At 54.8% G+C, this 26,473-nt stretch overlaps 1 protein-coding gene across 2 annotated transcripts; it reads left to right on the top strand.

Annotated features, from left to right (window-relative positions):
- The first annotated feature begins 142 nt into the window (after positions 1–142).
- Positions 143–25,367, top strand: GAA (alpha glucosidase). 2 transcript variants are annotated; one of them, XM_047757256.1, is made up of 20 exons: positions 143–230; positions 4,516–5,079; positions 6,181–6,326; positions 8,211–8,376; positions 8,456–8,552; positions 9,010–9,129; positions 9,202–9,320; positions 9,399–9,530; positions 10,292–10,402; positions 10,833–10,946; positions 11,023–11,107; positions 11,534–11,651; positions 11,998–12,131; positions 20,748–20,899; positions 21,082–21,230; positions 22,752–22,893; positions 23,264–23,413; positions 23,783–23,947; positions 24,136–24,288; positions 24,635–25,367. In XM_047757256.1, exons 2-20 carry the CDS (start codon positions 4,549–4,551, stop codon positions 24,692–24,694), a joined length of 2,844 nt encoding a protein of 947 aa, XP_047613212.1. In that variant the 5' UTR covers positions 143–230; positions 4,516–4,548; the 3' UTR covers positions 24,695–25,367. The 2 variants fall into 2 exon arrangements, with proteins under 2 accessions (XP_047613212.1, XP_047613211.1); XM_047757255.1 differs by lacking the exon at positions 143–230 and adding an exon at positions 439–539.
- Positions 25,368–26,473: the final 1,106 nt, after the last annotated feature.

The raw sequence follows: 26,473 nt of genomic DNA, 5'->3' as shown, positions 1-26,473 counted from the left end.
AGTGCGCGTCCCCTCGGGCTCCTCCCACGTTCCGGGAGCGCCCAGGCCGGAGGACAGCGGGGCCCTCCCCGCACGCGCCCGGCACCTAAGGCGCCTGCTCGTGCGGGGGAGGAGTCACGTGACCCCGCCGCGGCGCCGGAGCCTGGAGTTCCCACTGCGCCGCGTGCGCGTGCGCAGAAGTGAGCCGGGACGGGCCGGGCCGAGCCGGACCCGGGCGCGCGTGCGCGGAGGTGAGTGGGCCGGGCTGTGAGACTCGAGCTGAGGGTGGTCCCCGCGAACGGCGGTGGAGGGGGCCCAGGGTGGTGCGCTGCAACCCCACAGACCCGAGGCTTGGCGGGTCGCGGCAGTCGCGGAAGGGGCGGGATCGAGCCGTATATGGATTGGGGGTCCGTGCCTTCCTTTTGGGGAAGTTGATTACAATGTGCCGGGACGGCGGCGGCGGAGGGCAGTGTTAGGGCAGCTGCCAGCAGCTGGTCTTTCTACCCGGGGAGAAACCAAGCGACACCTGGAGGGTTGGCGAACCCAGGCTTATTACACCGGTGAGCTCAGAGGAGATCGCTCTCCGGAGTCTGAGCCCCGAGGAGGGGTTTTACAGGGCTCTTATGGGCTAGCCCTTCTGGGTCCGTGCTGGGCAGAGCGGACCGGAGTGGGCAGAGGCAGGACGGCTGATGCAGAAGCAAGTTTACAGAAGCTGATGCGTGGGCGGGGTGGTTGGGGTCAGTTGGCTGGACCTTGCTTGGTCATCATGACCCGGGTGTTCTGTTCTCCCTGCTCATCATCTCAGGACATTTTCTCCTTCAGCAGCAGTAACGACTGGGACCCCAGTAACATCAAGGACCCCGAAACTCCACGGTTCCCCCTCACTTCTCCCGAGCTGGGCGGGGAAGGCTGTGCTTGCCCTTGGTGGCAGGGAGGAAGCTGAGACACAGGAGGATAAGAACCCTTTACTCCCCTCTGCCCAAGGTGGAGATGGGTTTTGAACCCGCCTTGTCTGCACCACCACGGTGGCCTAGGGAGCAGCGGTTCTGAGCCACTTCCCTGAGAGCAGGGTGACAAGGCTTTCTGGGTCAGCAGTGCCACTTGATCTACTGACCCTCAGTTCTTCCCCATTTTCTCTCTAAACTGTTGGCCGCTGTGACGGGGGCTCCTCCCTTTTCTAGGCTCTCCTCCTGGTCTGTAAAACGGAGGCAGGGAACGCAGGGCATGGGGTGCTGCTCTGGCCGTGCCTCTGGCCACCTGTGCACCTTCTAAGGTCTAGGCGGGAAGGGCCGAGTCAGTGCCCCAGAGCTCCCCAAGTGAGGGCTCCTAGGCTCTGAGTTCCCTAGTTTCGGAATCATGATGACAAGGTGTGTCTGGCAAGGTCACGTGGATCTGGGACACTGTGGTATAAAAGTACATATTTCGTCTGTCCCCCAAGTTTCTGGCATGCAGCTCCTAAAACCCCTGGGAACTTGGGAGTGATGAATGCCTTTCCTGTGCCAATGAGATGACTGGGGGGTGGGGGTGGGCTCTACACAGCTTTAAAATGGGGTCTGGTCTCCAGAGGGACTAAGGCACTTTCACCTGGCCTCCCTCGAGGGAGGGAGGGAAGCTGGTGATTAAGCCAATCACCACTGGTCGATGGTTTCATCAGCTGTGCCCACATAATGAAACCCTAAACTAGTTGAGGTTTGGGGGGCTTCCTGCCCGTGAACACATGTTGGTGCTGGGAGGGAGGGCCGCCTGGAGAGGGCGTGGAAGCTCTGCACCCCTCCCCAGACCTTGCCATCTGGCTGTTCCCACGTCGTGTCCTTGATAATAAACAGGTAACAGTAAGCAAGCACTTTAATGAGTTCTGGGAGTCATCTAGCTGTTTATTCAACCTGTGGAGGAGAGAGGTGTTTGTGGGAACCCAGGAGTTTACAGCCGCTTGGTCGGATGTGCCGGTGACAAGCTGGGACTTGCAGTTAGTGTCTGAAGTGGGGGGTGTCTTGTGGGACTGCACCCTCAACCTGTGGGGTCGGCGCTAACTCTGGGAGTGCGTGTCAGATGTGAGTTCAACTGCTGGACACCCGGCTGGTATTCAGAGAGTGGAAGAATTGGCTGGTGTGGAAAACCCCACACTTTTGGTGTCAGACGTGTTGTGATACAAACACAGTTCACTCTTGCACCAAATGTACCTGTGGCCCGTGGTGGCTGGAAAGCTCCAGGTGGCCAGTCTGTGTCTCAGGGGCTCAGATGCTCCGTGACCTGGGTGTACCTGTGACTCTTCCCCAACACTCGCATCTCTCTGGCGGTCACAAGGATGCGGCTCCCAGACCTCCTGCCACAGGGAGTGTCGTTGGTGGAGGCTCCGTTGCTGGGCCTGAAGTCCAGCGCTGCGTCCCGGCCCAGAACACTAGGGTGGGCTGCTCCTGGGAGACCTGGACCCCTCTGACAGCCAGCTCTGGCCTGAGGACCCCCAAACCCATGGACTGGCCTATCCTCCCTTAGGCTCCGTGGCAGTCTGGGGCGCCTGGACCCAGCACCCACCGTGGGGTCTGCCTCGAGTGGCTGTGGTGGCGTTCCCTGGCATCCTCCCCATTTGCTCCCAAACGCACAAAAAGGGCTCCCTGATACAACCCTTGCACGTTGAGGAGTTCCCGCTGTGGCTCAGCGGTAACGAACCCGGCTAGTATCCACGAGGACATGGGTTCGATCCCCGGCCTCCCTCAGGGGGTGAGGCTCTGGCATTGCTGTAAGCTGTGGTGTCGGTTGCAGGCGTGACTTGGATGTGGCATTGCTGTGGCTGGGGTGTAGGCTGGCGGCTGTGGCTCTGATTCAGCCCCTGGCCTGGGAACCTCCATATGCCACAGGTGCAGCCCTGGCGTGTGTAGTCCAATGTCTGTGTCTGTTCCTCAGGGGCGCTGGGCCAGCAAAGTTCCCTGTCAAATACTTAGAACGGACAGGTAAGCAAGATGCAGGTCATCAGTCTTAGAACCGGAGCAGCCACGGAGGCTGTGGTGCAGCCGCTGTGCCCGGGACCCAAAACCAGACCCCACACGAGAGGGTTTCTCTCACACCTGGCCGAGGGGCCACGTCCTGGGGGCCAGACTTCTCCTGAGTGCTGCGTGGGGCTGCAGCGCCCAAGACCCTCCCAGGCTGCAGCCTCGTCCGGTCGGCTGGAGGGAGGGTACCTTTCTGCCTCCCGCCAGTCTTCACAGGGGAGCCATCTATTGTCGCAACTTGTTTGTTCCAAGTGTCAGCCTGTCGCGTGGGTCTTGTATGTTATTAAGTCATTTTTACAGACATTCTAGAAGTGTCTATCTGCAGCGTGTTGGAAGACTTCACAATGCACAGGGCTCTGTAACTCTGTTTGGGACTTTTCTCTCCTTTCGCTTTTTCCTCCCTCCCCTACATCCGCCCACATCCTCGCCAGACAGCGCTTCCAGCCCGGGCACAGTGGGCCAGGCACAAGCTCAGTCTGGAAGCTGCTTTGAGAGTCCCCTTGATCTGAGAGAGACAGCAGTGAGTGACCGCTTGAAGTGAGGTCTTAATTCTCTGCTCAGGAATTGAACCTGGGCAGCCTGGAGGAAGACCAGGAGTCCCAGCCACTAGACCAGCTAGAGGCTAAGACAGAATTGTCCTGATTCTTGCCCCCTGTTGAAAATAAGAATGTGGAGTTCCCGTCATGGTGCAGTGGTCAAGGAAATCAACTAGGAACCATGAGGTTTCAGGTTTGACCCCTGGACTCGCTCAGTGGGTTAAGGATCCAGTGTTGCCGTGAGCTATGGTGTAGGTCACAGACGCAGCTCAGACCCCGCATTGCTGTGACTGTGGTGTAGGCCGATGGTTACAGCTCCGATTAGACCTCTAGTCTGGGAACCTCCATATGCCGCCGGTGCGGCCTAGAAAAGGCAAAAAGACAAAAAAAAAAAAGGAAAAAAAAAAGAAAATTAGAAGGTTTCAAGGGGGCAGAGACTGTGAAAAGGGGTCTGAAGTGTAAGAGTCACAGCAATAGCGTTTACTTAGGTCAGAAGCAAGGCCGTACCACACACCCTAAAGCGGAGTGTGGGTGCGGGCGTCCCCCGGAGTGAGAAGGGCACCAGCGGTGACTGAATCACTTCAATAGCACGGTTCTTGTTATCTTGTTTGAATTCTCACACCTGACGGGGCACAGGACCCTCCCCAACAAGCGTGCGCATCTTTTGACAAAGACGGATTCCAGAGCAAAGGATGCCGGGACAGTGTCAGGACTCGTTGTGGCCTGGCGCCCCTCCCTTTAGGACCCCCGGGGGCCTTACTGCGCATGTGTAGTTGGGGAGCTCTCCTTGACCCCAGGAGAGATGGGAGGGGTCATCTCATGTCTCTACTCCGGCTGAGCTCAGCTCCTGCCACTCACTCCCTCCTTGACGTGGCAGAGAAGCCAGGCCCAGTTAACTCAGCCTAACAAGTCCCAGCTGTTCCCAACCCAGGGGCCCATCCAGCTCCTCCCTCACCCTGAGGCCCTGGCCGCCCCTCCTGCCGTTCCTTTGAGCCTGGTTCTTCTGTCTGCAGGCCTCCAGGACCCGCTGCCCGTGGCGCCCAGCCATGAGGTGGCCGCCCTGCTCCCGCCCCCTGCTGGGGGTCTGTGCCCTCATCTCCTTGGCCCTCCTGGGGCACGTCCTGCTCCACGACTTCCCGGTGGTCCCCCGAGAGCTGCGCAGCTTCTCCCAAGAGCCCGAGGAGATGTACAAAGCTCGCCGGCCCGGAGCCAGCAGCCCGGGGCCCCAGCCCGGCCCAGGGCACCGTGGCAGTCCCAGCGCTGTGCCCACACGGTGCGACCTACCCCCCGACAGCCGCTTCGACTGCGCCCCAGACAAGGCCATCACCCAGGAGCAGTGTGAGGCCCGGGGCTGCTGCTACGTGCCTGCAGGGCCGGGGCCACTGGGCGCCCAGATGGGGCAGCCCTGGTGCTTCTTCCCTCCCAGCTACCCCAGTTACAGGCTAGAGAACCTGACCACCACCGAGACGGGCTACACGGCCACCCTGACCCGCGCCACCCCGACCTTCTTCCCCAAGGACGTCATGACCTTACGGCTGGACGTGCTGCTGGAGACTGAGAGCCGTCTCCACTTCACGGTGGGCAGGGGAGGCCCGGGGAGGGTGGGTGGGGGTGGGGCTCGTGTGTAGACAGTGGACAGAGATGGGCCCTGGGGGGTGTTGGCTTATGCGCAGAGGTGTGTTGTGCCCTGTTGAGTCCAGGTGGGAGCAGACGCAGTGCCTACACTGAGGGAAGAGTGGGCCACTAAGACTGACCAGAAGGTGCTGGAACGTGCTTTCAGGGGCCAGCTCAGGGTGAGGCGGTGGGAGGTTAGGTCTCCCTTAGGAGGTGACATCTCATCTGGGGCCTCAAGTAGGAGGAATGGGGAGGGTGGAGAGGGAGGAAGGCGGGGTGTTCCGGGCAGTGGCCCGCTGAGGGCAGGGCCTCTTGTCCGATCCATTCCCTGCTGCTTCCCAGCCCCTGGAGAGTGTCTGGCATGTGGCAGGTGCTCAGTAAAAACTTGTCAGCTGAATGAATGTGTAGACGCAAAGGTGAGAGCCTGAAGCCCGCAATTTAGTGTGGCCCTGTTGTAACAAAGTAACTGCCAAGGCCACTGAGTGATGACTGCGTGCCAGACAGTCCTGGGTGCTCAACCTGTGTTTTCTCAGTCACGCTCAGACTAGATTTGCCAGGTAGCAGAGCATTGCCAGGTTCAGCAAATAAAGACACAAACTGGAGGAGCTCCCTGGTGGCTCAGCGGGTTGGGGATCCAGTGTTGTCACTGCTGTGGCTCTGGTGACAGCTGTGGCACAGGTTCGATCCCTGGCCCTGGAACTTCCACATACCTCAGGCACGGCAAAAAAATATACAAAGTTGAACTTCAGATAACCAAGGAATTAGTCTTTTTTTCAGTGTAAGTACAGCCCACGCAATGTCTGAGGCATATTTATACTAAAAGACATGTTTATCTGCAATGCAGATTTCCTAGGCCTTCTATAGGTTCCCCGGCAGCCCACAGGAGGTGCCCTGGCTCTAGACGAGGAGACTGAGGCCCAGGGACGCCGACCGCTCTGTCCACAGCCCCACTCCGTGTGTGGCCACCCTGGACATGGCTGACGCCTCGCTCCTCTGGAGGGTGGAGGGTGGCGGGGGCAGCCGGCCACCACGGGCCTCACGACACCACCCCTCTTGTCTCCTAGATCAAAGATCCCAACAACAGGCGCTACGAGGTGCCCTTGGAGACCCCGCGTGTCCGCAGCCGGGCACCCTCCACACTCTACAGCGTGGAGTTCTCAGATGAGCCTTTTGGGGTGGTTGTGAGGCGGAAGCCGGCTGGACGGGTGCTGTGAGTGTCCAGTCTCTGTGGCCCCCATCTGGGTGGGAGGGTATTGTTCCTGACCCTGTCGTGGTCCCCTTCCCACTCCAGCCTCCTTGCTGCTCCTGGCCCTCGGGGGGCCCTCAGGGGCCCCCCTGCAACCATCCAGCCCAGAGAGTCCCGGTGGGGGTGACCCCCCACCACTGGGGACACGCAGCCACAGCTGGAGACATGTCAGGTTGTCACCACTGGGGGTGGGGGTGCAAGGATGCTTCTCAACATCCTACAACACACGGGAGGGCCCAGAACACAGAGCAACTGGCCCGATGGTGACAGTGCCTCCGCTGAGAAAGCCTGGTCCAGTCTGAAGTGCCAACCCTGCTCCAGGCAACATCCCCTACCCTGCTGAATTCTTGGTGGGTTTTTTTTTTTTTTGGTTGGATTTTTTTGTTTTGCTTTTTAGGGCCACACCTGCAGCACATGGAGGTTCCCAGGTTAGGGGCCTAATCGGAGTTACAGCTGCTGGCCTACACCACAGCCACAGCAATGCCAGATCCGAGCCACGTCTGCGACCTACACCACAGCTCACGGAAACGCCGGATCCTTAACCCACTGAGCGAGGCCAGGGATTGAACCCGCAACCTCAAGGTTCCTAGTCAGATTCGTTCCACCTGCGCCACGACGGGCACTCCAGTATTCTTGTTTGTTTATCTATCACGGACTGCGCGTCAGGCACCGCAGTGCTCATCTCGTCCGTTGGACGTAGGTCCTTTTATTCTCCCCACTTTGCAGATGGGGAGACAGAGGCACAGGGAAGCCAAGTGCTTGCTGGCGTGTGACAGAGCCCAGCCCAGGTGCTGGCCACTCTGCTCCGTTTCCCTCCCAGGCTGTGCCCTCCCGGGACCTCACCTCAGCTTGGGTCATGACTGCCATCTGCCCGAGGCAGGAGCCTTTCCTGTCCCTCCTGAGCCACCAGCTCCTAGAGCAGTTCCTACACCAGCAGGGGCGCGGGGGTATTTGTGGAGAGAAGGAGGGTGTTGCTTGGTCTCATCTCCCCCGCCCCCGCCCCCCCCGGCCCCCCGCTCCCCCAGGTACTGGATGCACAGATGCATCTTTTAGACTCAAGTGCCGTGGCTGAGTCTAAGTGTGGCCAAGGCCCGGAAGCACCCCCGTACCCGCAGCTGCAGAGTCAGCAGTTCTGCTGGGGCCGCCCACTGGGCTGTGTCCCTGCCGCTGGGCTGGGCAAACCCCTTTCCCAGGACGCACCCCATGCACTTGCCCACATAGCAGGTGCCCTACTTGGGCGGTGAGCTCAGCTGCAGGCTTGGAAGGAGGGATTTGGATGTGCCCTAATCTTCAGAGCACCTGCCTTCTGAAGTGCATTTCTTTCCTGTCGCCCATTTATTTCTTGGCCGGGCGTTACGGACCTGTTCCCAGGGCTGACACGGCAGGGAGAGGCAGCTCGGGTCCACCACAACATGGCATCAGAGCAGGTGTAGGGTGGGGGCTGGCTCTGCCGTTGTGGGGAGGGGTTCTCTCTGAGAAGCTGAACTGTAAGCAGAGCTCAGAGAGACATTTCTAAAGCATTTTTTCAGATCTTGGCCGAGAAAACACACACACACGAGTCTTGCCAAGGGCCAGCCGGGGTTCGGTGGAAGCTCATGCTGGGAGATTAGCCGTGATGCATCTTCTGTGCAGAGGGGGTCCAACCGCGGCTTCTGCCTTGCCTTTGCCCCCGCGGGACCGTGGGGCACCCTGGCTGGGCAGCTCCAGCGGGTCTGGGAGCCGTTTGGCCCTCACAGGAGGTGCTCAGGGCCGCGACTCCCAGGACTGGAAGGGTTTTGGGTGGCCCTGCCCAGCACCGGCTTGCGGTCAGGGTTTGTGGGGCCATGGGCTCTGGTCTCCTCCTGGCAGGCTGAACACGACGGTGGCCCCGCTGTTCTTCGCCGACCAGTTTCTGCAGCTCTCCACCTCCCTGCCGTCCCAGCACATCACGGGCCTCGCCGAGCACCTCGGGTCCCTGATGCTCAGCACCAACTGGACCAAGGCCACCCTCTGGAATCGGGACATCGCCCCCGCGGTAAAGGGGCGGCCGGGCGGGGCCTGGGGTCAGAGGCCACGTGGGCCGGGCACTAAAGCAGGTGCCCACCGTGTCCCAGCCTGACTTGAACCTATACGGGTCCCACCCTTTCTACCTGGTGCTGGAGGACGGCGGGTCGGCTCACGGGGTCTTCCTCCTGAACAGCAATGCCATGGGTAAGTAAGGGGCATGGAGGCCCCACATGCCCCAGCCAGTTCTGCTTCTGTGCCCCCCTGCCTGCCCCAGGGCTTCCCCGGTCCCACCTTCATAAAAGGGGTGGGGGCTCTCCGCACCTGCCCAGCAGGCTGGAGGTAGAGGAGGGGGCATTGATTCGGGCCTCGTTCACTCTTCCAAGAAATGACTGGTGGGCTGTGGCCTTCGGCTCTTCCCCTTGGTGCTCCTAAGGTGGCCTCTGGGATCCCTGCCAGAGGCAGGCTGAGGCCAGAAAGGGGGTCCCAGGTCCAGCTGCTCAGCATCACCCGTCCTGGTCCAAACCCTTCAGTGGTTCAGGCTCAGAATGGATATTCTGGGCCCCAAGCTCGCTGTGGGAGGACCCTGCCTCTCCAGCGGTGGTCTGCCCTGGGGACCGGGTGGTGAGCATTTGTCCCTGAGCCCCAGGGCTGTTTTCCCTAGACGTGGTCCTGCAGCCCAGCCCAGCCCTCAGCTGGAGGTCGACAGGCGGGATCCTGGACGTGTACATCTTCCTGGGCCCGGAGCCCAAGAGCGTGGTGCGGCAGTACCTGGACGTCGTGGGTAGGCCAGCGCCCAGCCCCCGCCCTCCCTCCCCGGCCCCTCCTACCCACTCACGGTCACCTCGGCTCCCAGGCTACCCGTTCATGCCGCCGTACTGGGCCCTGGGCTTCCATCTGTGCCGCTGGGGCTACTCCTCCACCGCCATCACCCGCCAGGTGGTGGAGAACATGACCACGGCCGGCTTCCCCCTGGTGAGTGACGGGGGGCGGGGGGGGGCAGGGGAGGGGGCAGGGGTGGTGGGCCGGACCCCGACTGCCTTGTGGCTGCAGGACGTCCAGTGGAACGACCTGGACTACATGGACGCCAGGCGGGACTTCACTTTCGACAAGGACAGCTTCGGGGACTTCCCGGCCATGGTGCGGGAGCTCCACCTCGGCGGCCGGCGCTACGTGATGATCGTGGTGAGTGGCCCCCCCACCCCCGTGCCCCTGGGAGCAGCAGGCTCTTTGGGAAGGAGAGGGGCCCAGCGGCCGGTGGCTCCAACTCGCGGTGGTCCCTGCTGTCCAGTGATGTCCCTGGAACCATCTGTCACCCAGCATCCTCGGGGCGGTAGGTTACCGGGACAGTTTAAAGCCAGGTGGGGGCGGGGCCGCTCAGCTGAGGCCACTCGGCGGTGGAAGGCCAGGTGGAGCTGGTTCCGGGCGGTCCGGTCGGGCGCAGGATCTGAGCGGCTTAGCAGCAGGTGCTTCCTTGGGCCAGTCCTGCAGCCCGAGGGCTGTGTGATTCCGGGCCTGGTGCAGCCGCGGTCAGCCTGCGGCTGGAGGAGGGGAGGGGAGCCGGGATGACCAAGGGGCCGCCACCACGGATGCCCCTCAGTTGAGGAAACCCGTTTGGAATCGGGCTCGTGGTCATTTCCGTCCTCAAGGCCGCTCCGAGGGCAGCAGGGTCTGGGGGCAGAGCGCGGGGGGCCGACGCAGACCTTCCGTTACTCTAAATGAATCATGCTGACCGTAGAACGTTTGCCAACGCTGGGCCCGTGAAGCCCAGGCGAGGCTGCATCCAGGTGCGCCCCCTTTGGCCATCCGGGGGCGGGGTCACGTGCCCGTCCAGGTCTGCCTCGTCTGCCTTGTTAACGTTTAGCCAGGGCGTTTCCTCATTTCCCCGTGACGGGCGCCAAGGCTTCAGGCGCTTCGTTCTCGTCCTGACTGGTTCCTCGCCCCAGGATCCTGCCATCAGCAGCTCCGGCCCCCCAGGGACCTACCGCCCCTATGACGAGGGTCTGCGGAGGGGGGTCTTCGTCACCAATGAGACGGGGCAGCCGCTGATTGGGAAGGTACGGCAGGGCCTGGGGGCCAGGGCGAGAAAGCAGGGGTCTCCGGCCAGTGGGATGGGGGTGGTGTCATAGCCGGGGGTGACAGTGGCTCCTGGCCCTTGTGTCAGGGCCCTTGTTTTCAGGCACAAGCTCTGCAGACCCCCCGGGGAGGCCTCGGGGTCCTGCATCTCCTTCCTGGTGGTTCCCAGAGCTGCCCGGCGGGGTCCCGACCTCCCACTCTAGCATGGGCCGGGAACCAGTGGAAGCACCCCTGCCAAGGGGAGGGTGGATTCTGGGGCCTGGTCTGAAAGTGGGCACTCTCCCCACGCTCCTCCCTCCAAGGTCCGTCCAGTCCCAGGGAGATGAGGGGGTCTGCAGCCTGGGGCGGCTGAGACGCCAGGGCCTCAGGCAGGCTCCAGGGGCCCCATCTCCCGTCTGGCCTCTTGTCCAGGTGTGGCCTGGACTCACCGCTTTCCCTGACTTCACCAATCCCGAGGCCCTTGACTGGTGGCAGGACATGGTGGCTGAGTTCCACGCCCAGGTGCCCTTCGATGGCATGTGGATTGTGAGTGTGGCCCTGCCCCTGGGTGTCCCCCGGCCTCTGCACCAGGCAGGGCGCTCAGCCTCAGGGCCTCTCTCAGGACATGAACGAGCCGTCGAATTTCGTGAGGGGCTCAGTGGACGGCTGCCCTGACAGCGACCTGGAGAACCCTCCCTACGTGCCAGGTGAGCTGCCCCCACCTGCCCACCCCCCAGCCCCAGTTGGCTGGGGATTTAATGGCTCAGATGGGGGGTTCCCTTCTCTGGTTTCTGACAGCTGATGGGCAGCAGCCGGCCTGGGAGGGACAGGTGGGGACAGCTCACCTGGCACCTGGGAGAGGCACGATGCTGACCCGGCATGTGCAGCTGAGGCCAGACCCTTCCAAGGGCGTGTTTCAGGCTCAGGCAGCCAGACTGGGGAAGAAGGAAAAGGGCTCAGGAGCAGGCGGACGTGAAGTCTGGGTCTGCAGAAGCCAGCCTGTGGCATCCCCACCTCCTGTCCTTAGAAAGGTGGAGACTACAGGAACACACCCCTAGTCCGAGGGGCTCCCAGCATGTGGGGCAGCAGCCTGCTGGGCAGAGGCTGCAGGGAAACCACCCCCTCTCCTCCAGGGGTTGTGGGCGGGATGCTCCAGGCAGCCACCATCTGCGCGTCCAGCCGCCAGTTCCTCTCCACGCACTACAACCTGCACAACCTGTATGGCCTGACTGAAGCCTTGGCCTCCCACAGGTGAGGGGCCCCAGGGTGCAGGAGGGAGAGGAGGAAGCCCAGGGCCCCCCAGCTCCATGCCCGGGGCTCAGGGGAAGGGCATGGTGATGAGGCAGGAGGCCGGGGCTGACCAGGGCCCCTGACCCCCTTGAGTGTTGAGGGACGCTTGTCCTCCCCGTGACATGTGCTTCTTCAAGGGCAGTCTGGCAGCAGAGGTGACTGCCCAGCAGACACTGGCAGTGGCCTTGGCCAGCTGGCTCCTTGCGCCCAGTTCGTCCTTGCTGCTGCACTCCCAGGCACTCTGGAGGCGGTGACAGGGTTCCAGGTGCCCCCGCCTCCACACGACTCTGTTCCCCACCCCGCCCAGGGCACTGGTGAAGGTTCGGGGGACGCGTCCCTTTGTGATCTCTCGCTCGACCTTCGCGGGCCACGGCCGATACGCCGGCCACTGGACAGGGGATGTGTGGAGCAACTGGGAGCAGCTTTCCTACTCCGTGCCAGGTGAGAGCACCTGTCGGGGGGGTGCGAGGAGAGGAGCGCGGGCCCCTCCCCAGTGAGGTGAGCCCAGAGCTGGGTACCCAGGGAGATGCTGCCGCCATGGCGTGGGGCCCACAGGCAACTCCTGTGGGGCGGGCCCCGCACACCTGTGCGAGTGGGTGCACCCGTGCCACCCCTTCCAAGCATCCCCACCTCTGATGCATGCTGACTACTGCCCGCCATCAGTAGCATCCCTTCTGGAGCTCCCTAGTGGCACACTGGGTTAAGATCTGGCATTGTCGTGACAATGGTGCAGGTTTGATCCCGGGCCCAGGGAAAGAATGTCCCTTCCGGTGACCACATCCTGGGCTGCGTGAAATCGCATCAGAGCTCAGTCCAGAGGCCGTTCTCATTCCTCTTGTCTCAATGTCCAGCTCCACCCTGGAGGAGGAATTTTGTTGCGAGAGCTCTGAAGCTGCAGACGCACGTTAGGCCCAGGGGTGGCTCAGGAGCCCTGCAGAAGGGCTTAGAGTGATGGCCAGGATCACAGCTGTAACGAGCCTCCCCAGCCCCCAGCATGGAAGCGCTCTCATAGTGGCAGGCTCGCTTCCACGGGGATGCTCTGCAGCGCCTCGGGCCATGGGGACGACCCTCCGAGCTGAGCTCTTGGGCGAGCAGTCCATTCCTCCTTCCAGAGGCGGTGACTGGCTCTGCCCACAGGGCCACTGGGCTCCGACGTTCACCCTGGAGCTGGCATGGAGGGTCAGGCCAATCTCTGAAGCTGCCCCACAGCCAGATGCCTGAGCTTTGGGCCACCCCTTGTGGCTCTTGGGTTTCAGTTCTGGTGTGAGCTGTCGTTACCAGACTAAGGCCATGCAGCTCCCAGGACCTGCTGCGGCCCAGACCAGCGTCCCTAGCTGCCCCAGGCTGAGCCCCATCCTGCCTGCCGGCTCCCAAGGAGACGCTGAGGAGAGGGGCGACCCAGAGCCCTTGAGTCCTGCTAAGAGGTGGTGGGGGCAGGGCGGGGCCCAGATGCCCAGGAAGCTGTCTGACCCTTCAGCACCTCAGGGGACTCACTGACCCTCTGCTGTAACCAAGAACCACACCCTAGGCCGCTTAAAACCACAGGCTGCTTCTTAGACCAGAAGTCTGATCACGGTGTTGGCAGGGCCTCACGCTCTCTGAGACTCTGGGTTGAATCCTGTCTGTTCTTCCAGCTCCAGGTAGCTGCCTGCAGTCCTTGGCCATCGTTGGCTTGGGGCTGTGTCACCCTAACCTCTGCATCTGTCCTCTCTTCCCTTCTTCCTGAATCTTGGTCGTCACGTGGCCCTTTCCCTCTTTTTTTTTTTTTTTTTTGAATTTGCTGTGCTGTGCAGTGTAGGACCTTGTTGTTTATTTTATATAAAGTGGTTTGTATCTGCTAATCCCAAACTTCTAATTTATCCGGACCCACCCCTTTCCCCTTTGGTAACCAAAAGTTTGTTTTCTATGCCTGTGGCTCTATCTCTGTTTTGGAAATAAGTTCATTTGTATCATATTTTAGATTCTACATATAGGTGATATGATATTTGACTTTGACTTAACTCAGTTTGATAATCTCTGCATCCATCCATGTTGCTGCAAGTGGCATTATTTCATTCTTTTTTATGGCTGCGTTGTAGTCCATTGTGTGTTTGTGTGTACAAGCCACACCTTCTTTATCCATTCATCTAGTGATGGACTTTTAGGTTGCTTTCAATGTCTTAGCTATAGTAAATAGTGCTACAGTGAACACTGGGGTGCATTTATCTTTTCAAATTAGAGTTTTCTCTGGATATATGCCCAGGATTGGGATTGCTGAATCATATAGTAACTCTGTTTTTAGTTTTTAAAGGAACATCCACACTGTTGTCTTAGTGGCTGTACTATTTACATTCCCACCAGCAGTGTAGAAAGGTTCCTTTTTCCTACACCTTCTTTACTATTTATTATTTGTAGACATTTTTTTCTTTTTATGGCCACACCTGTGGCATATGGAAGTTCTTAGATCAGCAGTTGAATCACACTTGCAGCTGGGGCCTACACCACAGCCGTAGCAACACCAGATCTGAGCTGCATTTGCAACCTAGGTTGCAGCTTGCGGCAATGCCAGATCCTTAACCCACTAGCAAGGCCAGGGATCAAACCCGCATCCTCACGGAGACAACATCAGGTCCTTAACCCCCTGAGCGACAGTGGGAACTCCGTAGTATTGGTAGACTTTTTTTTAATGCAGGCCATTCTGACCAGTGGGAGGTGATCTCAGCGTAGTTTGATTTGTATTACTCTAATCATTAGAGAGACTGAGCCTCTTTTCATGTGCCTGTTGGCCATCTGCATGTCTTCTAGGGAATATCTATTTAGGTCCTCTGCCCATTTTTTGATTTTTTTTTTAATTATTGAGTTGTATGAGCTATTTGTATATTTTGGAAATTTAACCCTTGTCAGTCTCATTGTTTGCAAATATTTTCTCATGATCTGTAATTTGTCTTTTCATTTTGCTTATGGTTTCCTCTGCAAAAGCTTTTCAGTTTGATTAGGTCCCATTTATTATCGCTGTGATTTCTATTGCCCTGGGAGACCGACCTAAGGAAACATGGCTACAATTTATGTCCAAGAATGTTTTGCCTGTGTTCTCCTCTAGGAGTTTCGTGGCGTCATGTCTTATGTTTAAGTCTTTACACCATTGTGAGTTCATTTTTGTGCGGGAAACCTCATTGGTTTACACGAGGCTGTCCGGCTTTCCCAACACCATTTGCCAAAGAGACTGTCTTTTCTCCATCGTATATTCTTGCCTCCTTTGTCAAAGATTAATTGACTGTAGGTGTGTGGGTTTATTTCTGGGCTCTCTACTCTTCTGTTCCATTGATCCATATGTCTGTTTTGTGCCAGTAACAAGGTGTTTTGATTATTGTAGCTCTGGAGTATTGCGTGAGATCTGGGAGGCTTATGTGTCCAAGCTTTGTTCTTTTTTTGCCTCAGGATTGCTTTGGTAATTCTGGGTCATGGTTCCACATAGACTTTAGGATTATTGGTTGTAGTTCTGTGAAAAGTGTCACAGATAATCCGACAGGGGTCACATTTAATCTGTAGATTGCTTTGGGTAATGTGGCCGTTTTGACAATATTAATTCTTTGCATCCAAGAGCATAAGGTATCTTTCCATTTCTTTGAGTCATCTTCAGCCTCCTTTGTCAATGTTTTGTAGTTCTGGGGATATATGTCTTTCACTTCCTTGGTCAGGTTTACTCCTAAGTATTTTATTTCTGGAAGTATGATTTTAAAAGGTGTTTTTTTTTTTCACTTTCCCTTTCTGATATATCACTCTTAGTATAATGAAATGCAGCCGAATTCATTATTTAATTTCCTTAACCATATGCTAATTTTGTATCTTGCCATCGTGCTGAATTCATTTATCAGTTCTAGTAGTTTCTGTGTAGAATCTTTAGGGTTTTCTATGTATAGTATTGGGTCATCATGTCATCTGCTTATAATGACGGTATAACTTTTTCTTTTCCAATTTGGATGTCTTTTATATCTTTTGCTTTTCTGGCTGCTGTGGCTAGGATGTCCAATACTGTGTTGAATCAAAGTGGTGAGAGTGGGCATCCTTCTCTCGTTCCATGTTTTACCAGGAAGGCTTTCGGCTTTGCATGTTTGAGTATTGTGTTGGCTGTGGTCCGTCATAAATAGCTTTTATTATGTTGAGATACGTTCTCTCTGTGCCCACTTTGTTAAGAGTTTTTATCATTAATGGATGTTGAATTTTGTCAAGTGCTTTTCCTACATCTATTGAGATGATCATGTGGTTTTTGTATTTTCTTGATGGGGTGAATCACATTTATTGATTTGCGTATGTCAAACCATCCTTGCGACCCTGGGATGAATCCCACTTGATCATGGCACGTGATCTTTTTTATCTATTGTTGGTTTAGTCTGCTAATATTTTGTTAAGAATTTTTGCATCTATATTCGTCAAAGATATTGACCTGTAATTTTCTTTTTTGGTTGTGTCTGTCTCGTTTTGGTATCAGGGTGACAATGACTTCAGAGAATATCTTTGGGAGGGTTCCCTCCTTTTTAGCCTTTTGGAAGTATTTGAGAAGGATCAGTATTAGTTCTTTGTGTATTTGGTGTAATTCCCAGTGAAACTATCTAGCCCTGGAATTTTGTTTGCAGGGAGCTTGTGTGTGTGTGTGTGTGTACAAATTCCATTTCACTTTTTTTTTTTCCTTTAGCTTTTTAGGGCCACAGCTGCAGCATATGGAGGTCCCCAGGCTAAGAGTCGAATCGGAGCTACAGCTGGTGGCCTATGCTGCAGCCATAGCAACACGGGATCCAAGCTGCGTCTGTGACCTACACCACAGCTCATGACAATGCTGGATCCTTAACCCACGGAGCGAGGCCAGGGATTGAACCTGCATCCTCATGGATCTTAGTCGGGTTTGTTAACCACTGAGCCACAAAGGGAACTCCCTCCATTTCACTTCTAATGAGTGGTCTGTTCAAATTATTCATTTCTTCTTGATTCCATTTGGGTGGGCTGGATATTTTTAGAAACTTGTGCATTTCTTCTAGGTGGTTCACTTTGCTGGCATATAATTGTGCATAGGGTTCTTATGGGTTTTTGTATTTCTGTAGTATTGGTTATTTCTCCTCTTTCATTTATTTTGTTTACTTGGGTCCTTTCTCTTTGCTTCTTAGTAAATTTGCCAGAGGTTTGTCAATTTTGTTTACCCTTTAAAGAAGTACCCCTTGATTTCATGCAATTTTTTTCTAGTTTAATGATAATAAATCTGTTTCATTTATTTTCTCTCTGATCTTTCTTTCCTTCTGCTGAGTTTAGGGGGCTTTTTAAAATTCTTTTTCTAATTCTTTTAGGTGGTAGGTTAAGTTGTTGATGAGGGTTTTTTGAGGAAGGCCTGTGTCGCTATGAACTTCCTTCTAAGTCTTGCTTTTGCTGCATCCCACAGAGTTGGTATGGTTTTGTTTCATTGTAATTTGTCTCAAAATTTTTTTAATTTTATGCCTGCACCTATGGCATATGAAAGTTGCCAGGCCAGGGACTGAAGCCAAGCTGCAGTTGCAGCAACACTGGCTCCTTTAACTCAGTGCACCAGGCCAGGGATCGAACCCACACCTCCCAGTGACTCATGCCACTACACAGTCAGATTCTTAGACCACTACACAACAGTGGGAACGCCTCAAGATATTTTTTAATTTCCTCTTTAGATTTCATTGTTGACCCATTGGTTTTTTTAGTAGTATGTTGTTTAGTTTCTCTATAATTGTGTTTTTTTCCTTCTCATTTCCCTTTATGTGGTTAATTTCTAGTTTAATGCCATTGTGGTCAGAAAAGACGCTTGAGATAATTTTTATTTTTTTAACTTATTTATTTTGCTTTTTAGGGCTGCACTTGTGGCATATGGATGTTCCTAGGCTAGGGGTCAAATCAGAACTGCAGCTGTCGGCCTATGCCACAGCCACAGAAATACCAGATCCTTAACCCACTGAGCAAGGCCAGGGTTCAAACCCAAATCCTTGTGGATAATAGTCAGATTCATAACCCACTGAGCTATAATGGGAACTCCAGATAATTTCTATATTCTTAAATTTATTGAGGCTTGTTTTGTGTCTAGTATATGGTCAATCTTTGGGAATGTTCCATGTGCAATTAAAAAGAATGTGTACTCCGAGTTCCCACTGTGGTACAGGAGGTTAAGGGTCCAGCATTGTCTCTCCAGCAGCATGGGTTCAATCCCCGGCCTGGCTTATTGGGTTAAGGATCCAGCATTACCACGGCTATGGCTTGGAGTAGATCCCTTGGCCTAGGGCTTTCCATATGCCATGGGTGCAGCCAAAAAAAAAAAGTATTCTGTTTCCTTTTGGTATCAATTAAGTCTAACTGTTCTATCATCTAGGATCTCAGTGGCCTTCCTGATCTTCTGTCTAGGTGTCCGTTGGTGTCAGTGGGGTGTTAAGGTCTCTTGCTATCATTCCCGTCAGTTTCTCCTCATGTCTGTTAGTATTTTATGTATTGAGCTGATCCTATATTGGGTGTATATATGTTAATGAGTATAATGTCATCTTCTTGTATTCATCCTCTTATCATGATATAGTGCCCTTCTTTATCTTTATGGCCTTGGAAAGTCTGTTTTGTCTGATAATAGAATTGCCACCTCCACTTTATTTTCATTTCTATTTGCATAATATCTTTTTTCATCCCTTCACTTTCAGTCTATTTCTTCTTTGTTCCTTTTTCTTTTTGTGGTTTGGCTTTTTTTTTTTTTTTTAATTATGCTTGTTTCTTTTTGGGTTTTGTGACCGTTGTGTGTTTCTGATGTGTGGTTACCCTGTTTTTCAAGTATGCTAATCCATTACTGCATCTACTTGCTCTAGACTAGTGATCGTATAGGTTCAAATACATTCTGAAGAAAACTTACATTTGATTACTCCCTCCCCACATTTTGATTTGATGTCCTCTTCTGCATCTTCATGTTTATCCTTTGACTGTGCATTGTACTTACTGCTTTCAAAAAAACTCTAATTAAAAAAAATCTTTCTACCGGCTTATTTCAGTGATTTGCTTTCCAACTGTCATTTTCTCTTTCCTATGGAGTCTTGCTTCTTTTGTATTTAAAGAAGACCTTTCAATATTTCTCTTAGGATAGGTGTAGTATTGCTGTATTCGTAGTTATTGCCTGTTGGAGAAATTCTTTATTGTTCCTTCTAGTCTATTTTTTTTTGTTTACATAATTTTTTTTTATTATAGCTGGTTTACAGTGTTCTGTCAATTTTCTCCTGTACAGCATGGTGACCCAGTTGCACATACATGTATACATTCTTTTCAGTCTGTTGAGTTTTTTACTTGTGAGGGTGAACTGATGATTTTCAAGCTCGTTACACGCAGACCGAAAATCCCAAGTCCCAAGAGGACCTTGGTTTACACTTTTGTTTTGTAGGTGAGTTTGCATTTTCTGTGTGCTAGGAAGCACATTCTACTGGGTTTTTAAAGTGAAGGTTTAGTTGTTAAGTATGTGGTTTATAAGTCTCCTCCTGGGTGTGTTTTTAAAACAAAATCACTCTCTTAAAGCTCAGAGAAGCAGATCCTTAAAAAAAACGGTGCATTATGAGAGAATATAGAATTATTTATTCAACTGAAACAACTGCTTTAAAAAACTGTTCAAAAGATTGGCTTAAGTTTCAGACTAATATTATGTATTTTATTTTTTAAGATACGTGGATGATATGTAGATATATTTAATTCTTTAGTTCAAAGACTTAACCTGTAGGTTTCAATCATCAAAATTATATTCCTAAAATAATATGCTTCCAACTTATTCCATTTACAGATTACAGATTGTTATTTAAAGTATTGACTGTGGTGGGTCTTTTTTGTAGTTATCTGCATTTTGTTAAAATATCTTGAAATTTTTTCCCTCATTCGAAGATGTTTAACTCTATTTGCATTAAATACAGTGATTCGTTACTTTTGTTAAATTTACAGAAAGCTTGACACCTGTAACATCCTTTATTTTTATTTTTTAGTTATTTCCCCAATACAGTTTTTTTCTACTGTACAACATGGTGACCCAGTTACACATACATGTACACATTCTTTTTTCTCACATGATCCTGCTCCATCATTTGTGGCTCGATATAGTTCCCAGTGCTACACAGCAGGATCTCATCGCTAATCTAGTCCAAAGGCAATAGTCTGTATCTATTAACCCCAAGTTCCCAATCCCTCCCCTTCCCCCTTGGCAACCACAAGTCTGTTCTCCAAGCCCATGATTTTCTTTGCTGTGGAAAGATTCATTTGCGCCATATATTAGATTCCAGATATGTGATATCATATGGTTTTTGTCTTTCTTAGTTCACTCAGTATGAGAGTCTCTAGTTCCATCCATGTTGCTGCAAATGGCATTATCTTGTTCTTTTTTAGGGCTGGCTCCTTCTATTCTAAATGATAACCTTGCTGGATCGAATATCCTAGGTTGCAGATTTTTCCCATTCAGGATTTTGAATATATCTTGCCACCCCATCTGGTGTGTAATTTTTGTGACGAAATCAGCTGATAGCCTTAGGGGAGTTCCCTGTAATTAACTCTGTTTCTCTCTTGCTGCCCTTAGAACCCTCTCTTCATTTTCAACTTTTGCCATTTAATTAGAACACGTCCTGGTGTGGGTCTGCTTGGGTTGATCATGTTTGGGACCCTCTGTGCGTCTTGTGCCTCACTCCCCCTTCTGATGAGGTCACCAGAGTGGGCCCCAATCCATCCTGACTCCTCTCAACCTTCTATCTGCAGTCATCCTATTTCCCAGTAAGGTCACATTCATAGCAAATGGGGCTTAGAACTACAGCTTACCGGGGTGGGGGGGCATAATTCACCCCTAATGGGTGTGGTCTGCTCTGCCCACCCTGGGTATTAGGGAGCAGGTACAGCTTGTCCTGCTGACGGTGAGTGGCAGTTGCAGGGGTCAGCAGTGTCCTGAGCATGGCGTGGGGGCTGGGTGGGGAGGACTTGAGGAGGGATCCTTGCCTCCAGCCTGTTCAGCAGGGTGTCTGTTGGGCTGCTGGTCCTGCTGCGGCACTCAGATGCCCGTCTGACGCTGCCCTCCAGAAATCCTGCTCTTCAATCTGCTGGGGGTGCCCCTGGTGGGGGCCGACATCTGCGGCTTCCTGGGCGACACTTCGGAGGAGCTTTGCGTGCGCTGGACCCAGCTGGGGGCCTTCTACCCTTTCATGCGGAACCACAACAACCTGAACAGCCTGGTAGGCGGGGGCAGCAGGGGAGGCCACGCCCAGGGGAACGCCGCTTTCTGTGCCAGCGCGCCCACGGCTGGCTGACCTGGAAGGGCCGGGACTCCCTGGTGAGAGGAACTCGGTCTGCAGCCCCAGCCCCCAGGTGCCTCCTCTCCTTCCTGCTCCCCCCTTTCCCCTCTCCCGGCCCACAGCCGCAGGAGCCGTACCGGTTCGGCGACTCTGCGCAGCGAGCCATGAGAAAGGCCTTCACCCTGCGCTACACACTGCTGCCCTACCTCTACACGCTGTTCCACGGGGCCCACGTCAGGGGCGAGACCGTGGCCAGGCCCCTCTTCCTGGAGTGAGTACCTAGGTTGGGAGCAATGGCCTTGGACTCGCTGACCCCGGGGCAGCTGCCCTGCCCGGGGGAGTGTTCCAGGCACCAAGAAAGGGAGGAGGCTGTAGCAAAACCTGGGCTTCCCCCCCCCCCAGGGGCCCCCTGCACCCCTAGTTCCTACCCCTGAGATTCCAACTCAAAACTGGGGGTACTAGAGAAGGGAAAAGGTCAGGATGAACACTGAGTACAAACCAGGCCCAACAGACGGTCAAACAAGGTGTAAGATCATGACTGAACCTGTGGCTTAAGGCACCAAGAGCACAAGAGAAATCCAGTAGATGGTCCTCAACTAGGACTTAATATACGTGGGAAGTTACTGAACCATGAAATGGCATCGGAAATCAGTGCATTAAAAGATTCTCCAGTAGTGGGGTTCCTGTCGTGGCACAACAGAAATGGATCCGACTAGGAACCATGAGGTTGTGGGTTTGATCCCAGGCCTTGTTCAGTGGGTTAAGGATTCGGCATTGCCGTGAGCTGTGGTGTACGCCGACAGCTGCAGCTCCGATTAGACCCCTAGCCTGGGAACCTCCATACGCCGCAGGTGCAGCCCTAAAAATACAGAAAGACAAAAAAAAAAAAAAAAAAAGATTCTCCAGTAGTACATTAGTTAGCTATTTGGAAAAATTAGCTTATTTTCCTCTTACGCCATACAAACATGAGTTCCAGGTGGATTAAATAGTTCAATGTCAAAAATTAAGCTGTAGAGGAATTCCCACTGTGATGCAATGGGATTGGTGGCGTCTTGGGAGTGCTGGGTCACAGGTTCCATCCCCAGTCCAGCACAGGGGGTTGGGGATCTGACATTGCTGCAGCTCAGATCTGACCCCTGGCCCCAGAACTCCATATGCTGTGCAGTGGCTAAAAACAGAAAGAAAAAAATTAAGCTGGAAAAGAAGCCACAGGAAAATAGAATGTTTTTCTATACTTTGGCAGGAGCGCACTTTGTAAGTATCAAAACTGACAAGCCAAGAGGTGGTTTGATTTGGAAAAAAAAGTAACATCTCTCTGAACATAAAAATATTAGAACTGCCCTGAATATAGATTATGTCAAGGTAAACAAAGAGGAGAAAGCACTCAATAAGATGACAGCCACTCTCCCTGGTGTAGAGAAACTCAGACCAGGGGTACGACCGTTAAGAGTCAAACAGCAAGCTCCCCAGGGTGTGGTGCGGTGGGTTAAGGATCTGGGGTGGTTGCACCTGTGGCGTGGGCTTGAGTCCCGGCCCAGTAACTTCCACGTGCTGCCAAAAAAAGCCAAACAGACAGGAGAGCAAAAACGCAAAACCAAACAGGAGGCATGAATGTGTCCTGTCTGGACTGTCGGGCAGGGAGAGGCTCTTCTCGGCTCCTGCCTTGACTTCAGTCTGCAGGAACCAGTCCTGCCTCATGTCACCTGGGTCCTGTGAGTCTGTTCCGAGCCCCCCGTGGGCCCACCGACCGCAGAGGTCACCAGGCCCCCACGCCCATCCCTCCTGTTCGAAGGTTCCCCGAGGACCCCCGCACCTGGACTGTGGACCGACAGCTCCTGTGGGGGGAGGCTCTGCTTGTCACCCCGGTGCTCGAGGCTGGGCAGGTCCAGGTCACTGGCTACTTTCCGTGCGGCACGTGGTACGACCTGCAGACGGTGAGTCCCGGGGCCTGAAACCTGGGGGGTTGGAGGGGCTCTCCCTCAGCCCTGGGTGTGGACCAGATGGTCGGGTCCCGGGCCCATGTTCCACCAGCAGCACCTCATGCCGTCCCTGCAAAAGCCATTTCCAGGTGGGGAGACCGAGGCTGAGCAGGTGACTTGCCACTGAGCTGGGCAGGGACTCCAGGTGTCCTGCTCCCAAACTCCTGCCCCTTCTCACGTCCTCTGACCTGCCCTACCTGAGCCCTGGCTCAGGCCTCTCATGCTGTCCTCACCGTGTGGCCAGGTCTCTGGTCTCGGCTCCTGATGATGGCGCAGGGGCTTGGCACTGCCCAGGACCCTTTTGTGACATAATGTCCCCCTCCAGGTGCCAGTGGAGGCCTTTGGCAGCCTTCCGCCTCCGTCTCCTGTACCCCTCCCACCTGCCATCCACAGCAAGGGACAGTGGGTGACACTGCCCGCCCCGCTGGACACCATCAACCTCCACCTCCGGGCCGGATACATCATCCCCATGCAGGTACCTGGGCCGGGCCCTGAGCCCATCTGTCCAGCCCTGAGGCTGCTGGGCCCCCACACAGCTCTGTACAGTTAGGGGCCCTCCCCCGGGCCAAGCCGAGGAGGAACCTGACTGGGGAGAGACCTGCTGCTGAGCAGCTGGGGGGGAGCCCTGCTTCACTGGCCCTTTTCAAAAGTCAGTCTGCAAACCTCTGTGGGCCTCTAATGTCCTCTAAGGTAGGTCTGCCTGGCCAGGGTGGTCCCCATGGGTGTTCAGGCCACTCAGCCTCAGGCTGTCCTATAGCACAGCACTGGCCCAGCCGAGCGTTCCTCACGCCGGGGTCTGGAGGCCTCCAGCAGGCTTGGCAGTGACCTGGGCCACCCCCTCCAGGGCCCTGGACTCACGACCACAGAATCCCGTAAGCAGCCCATGGCCCTGGCTGTGGCCCTGACCACGAGTGGAAAGGCCCAAGGGGAGCTGTTCTGGGACGACGGGGAGAGCCTGGGAGTGCTGGACCGTGGGGCCTACACGCAGGTCATCTTCCTGGCCCAAAATGTGAGTCCTGGGACCAGCACAGGCTGGGGTCATCTTGGGGTGGTGATGCTGGCTGGGGGTATGGGGTTGGCCGGAGTCCTCTGCACCGTGCATGTCCCAGGGCTCTTGGGGGTGCCTTTTCCCGTTTGCTGTCTGCCCCGTGGGGCTCTCTGCCCCAGGCCGTGTTCCCATGTCTCCGCTCTGGCCAGAACACCATCGTGAACGAGCTGGTGCACCTGAGCAGTGAGGGGGCCGCCCTGCAGCTGAGAAGGGTGACGGTCCTGGGGGTGGCCACAGCCCCCCAAAACGTCCTCTCCAACGGCGTTCCTGTCTCCAACTTCACCTACAGCGCCGACACAGAGGCAAGAGCGCCCATATTTAGGCCAGAGGGCCTGTCCCCGGGGTGGGGGTGGGGCAGGAAGCCCGCTGAGCTGTCCAGAAGGGGGAGGGCACTCGGGCCATGCCAGGAGGGGGGCGGGAAGGTGCTGCCTCCTCACACTCGCTGTCCTCTGCCGGTGCCACCCTGTCGGCACTGGTTAAAGGGCACTTGTTCCAAAGCCAACTGAGGTGGCCGCTGCCAGGAATGCCGGGAGGGCACAGGGCAGGAAGCTCCCAGGTCAGGACAGGCCGCGGGTCCACCCTCCTGCCCGCCTCGTGTCTTCAGCCAAGGGTCTGGGGGCCAAGCTGCGGTCCGCTTCCCTTCTCCAGACCCTGGACGTCCCCGTCTCGCTGAGGATGGGAGAGCAGTTTCTCATCAGCTGGTCTTGAGCCGGGGCCGGGGGCGTGCGGCTCCCTTACGGCCTCGCAGCCGCCCGGCTCCCGCACCCTCAGCTGTGTGGGGGCCGTGGGCCAGGAGCACTTTCCCCGTGTCGCGTGGCGCTGACATCCCTCAACACCCGGATCTGCTCGTGAGTCTGCCTCCTGGGCTCTGAGGCGCCTGCCCAGACCGCAGGCGGGCCAGTACCCCGCGGGGCACGCTGTGCTCGGAATGTTTACTGCAAGTTCTGCCACTCCAGTCACCGTGGTGCGTGCCCACCCTGGGCAGCTCTCTGCTCCAGGAGCACAGAGCTAGGGGCTGCTGCCCCAAGGACAGGTGGGGGCTGGCACCAGCCTGAAAGAGTAGGGTCAGGAACTCGGCAGAACGCACAGGACTTGGGGATGCCTTAACCTGAAGTGCAATTGTTTTTAAGTCACGCTTCTGCTGGTCCTTCTGGGTTCAGGGCTAGGAGGATGTGGCCGAGGCCATGCAGGGAATTTGATGTAAATGCAGTCACACGGCATGTGTTCTTTCCTAGTATTACGCGTCGTTACGACTTTGAGATTCATTTGTGCTGCGTGTGCTTTTGCATTACCAAGCAGTGTTCCACGTTCATCGAATTTAATGGCCATCGGGACTGTCTTGGGTTTTTGGCTGTTATGAATAAAGACGTGAGCAATCCTGGACAGGGCTCTGGATGGACATGTTTTCACTGCCCTCGAGCAAATGCCAAGGGGATGGGTCACACTGTCTGTGCGGGTAGGGGGAGGAGAATGCTTTAAGAAACGGCTGAACTGTTTTCCAAGTGGTTGACCAGCTCTGCACCCCGGCCACCTTGCCTTCGCCGGGTCTGGTGTGTCTGCTCCCTTTCAGCTCTTCCCGAGGGTGGACCGCGTTCTGACGTGCATGTCCCTAAGGACCACCGATGGCAAGTGTCTTTTCATGGACTTAGGACACCCATCAATCTTTGGTGCAGTGTCTGTTCAGGTATTTTGCCCCTTTTTTTACTTGGATGTGTTCACCTTATTGAGTTATAAATTTTTTTCCATTTCCACCATAACACGTTACCACCGTCTCGGTGACTGACCCTGAGACTTATTCTGCCAGAGTCCTGTGTGTGAGACATTTGAGTCCTACCAGGCTACCGTCAGGTGTCAGCAGGGCTGCTTTCCTCTCTGGATGCTCCAGGGGAGAATCTGCTTCCTCGCTCAGGGAGGTTGTTGGCAGAACTCGGTTCCTGCCTTCGAGGTCTAAGGTCCTGGTACCCCTGTGGCTGTCAGCCATCGTCCTCAGCTTCCAGACAGTGCTCCATCCTGGCTCGTGGCGCCCTCATGCACAAATCCAGCAATGATGGGCTGGGTCCGTCTCACCCCTGAGAGTCTCCCCTGACTCTCTCATGATGCCACTCTGAGCCACAGGGACCCCGAGCATGTGTGACTTTTAAGGGCTCATGTGGTTAGACAGGGTCCACCTGGGTAATCCAGGATACTCACCTCAAAATCTTCAGTGTAATCACATCTGCGAAGTCCCTTTTGCCCTTTAATGTGGCACAGTCACAGGTTCCAGGGAAGAAGACACAGGCATTTTATTATTACAGTTGACTTACAATGGCCTGTCAATTTCTGCGATACAGCAACGTGACCCAGTTATACATAAATATACATTATTTTCTCACATTATCCTCCATCATGTTCCATCACAAGTAACTGGACATAGGTCCCTGTGCTTTATAGGACCTCGCTGCTTATCCACTCAAGGTGCACTAGTTTGTGTCTAACCCCAAACTCCTA

This window comes from Phacochoerus africanus, chromosome 14 (assembly GCF_016906955.1).
Source record: "Phacochoerus africanus isolate WHEZ1 chromosome 14, ROS_Pafr_v1, whole genome shotgun sequence".
Classification (NCBI taxonomy): Eukaryota; Metazoa; Chordata; class Mammalia; order Artiodactyla; family Suidae; genus Phacochoerus; species Phacochoerus africanus.
This window is presented reverse-complemented; position numbering and strand designations above follow the sequence as displayed.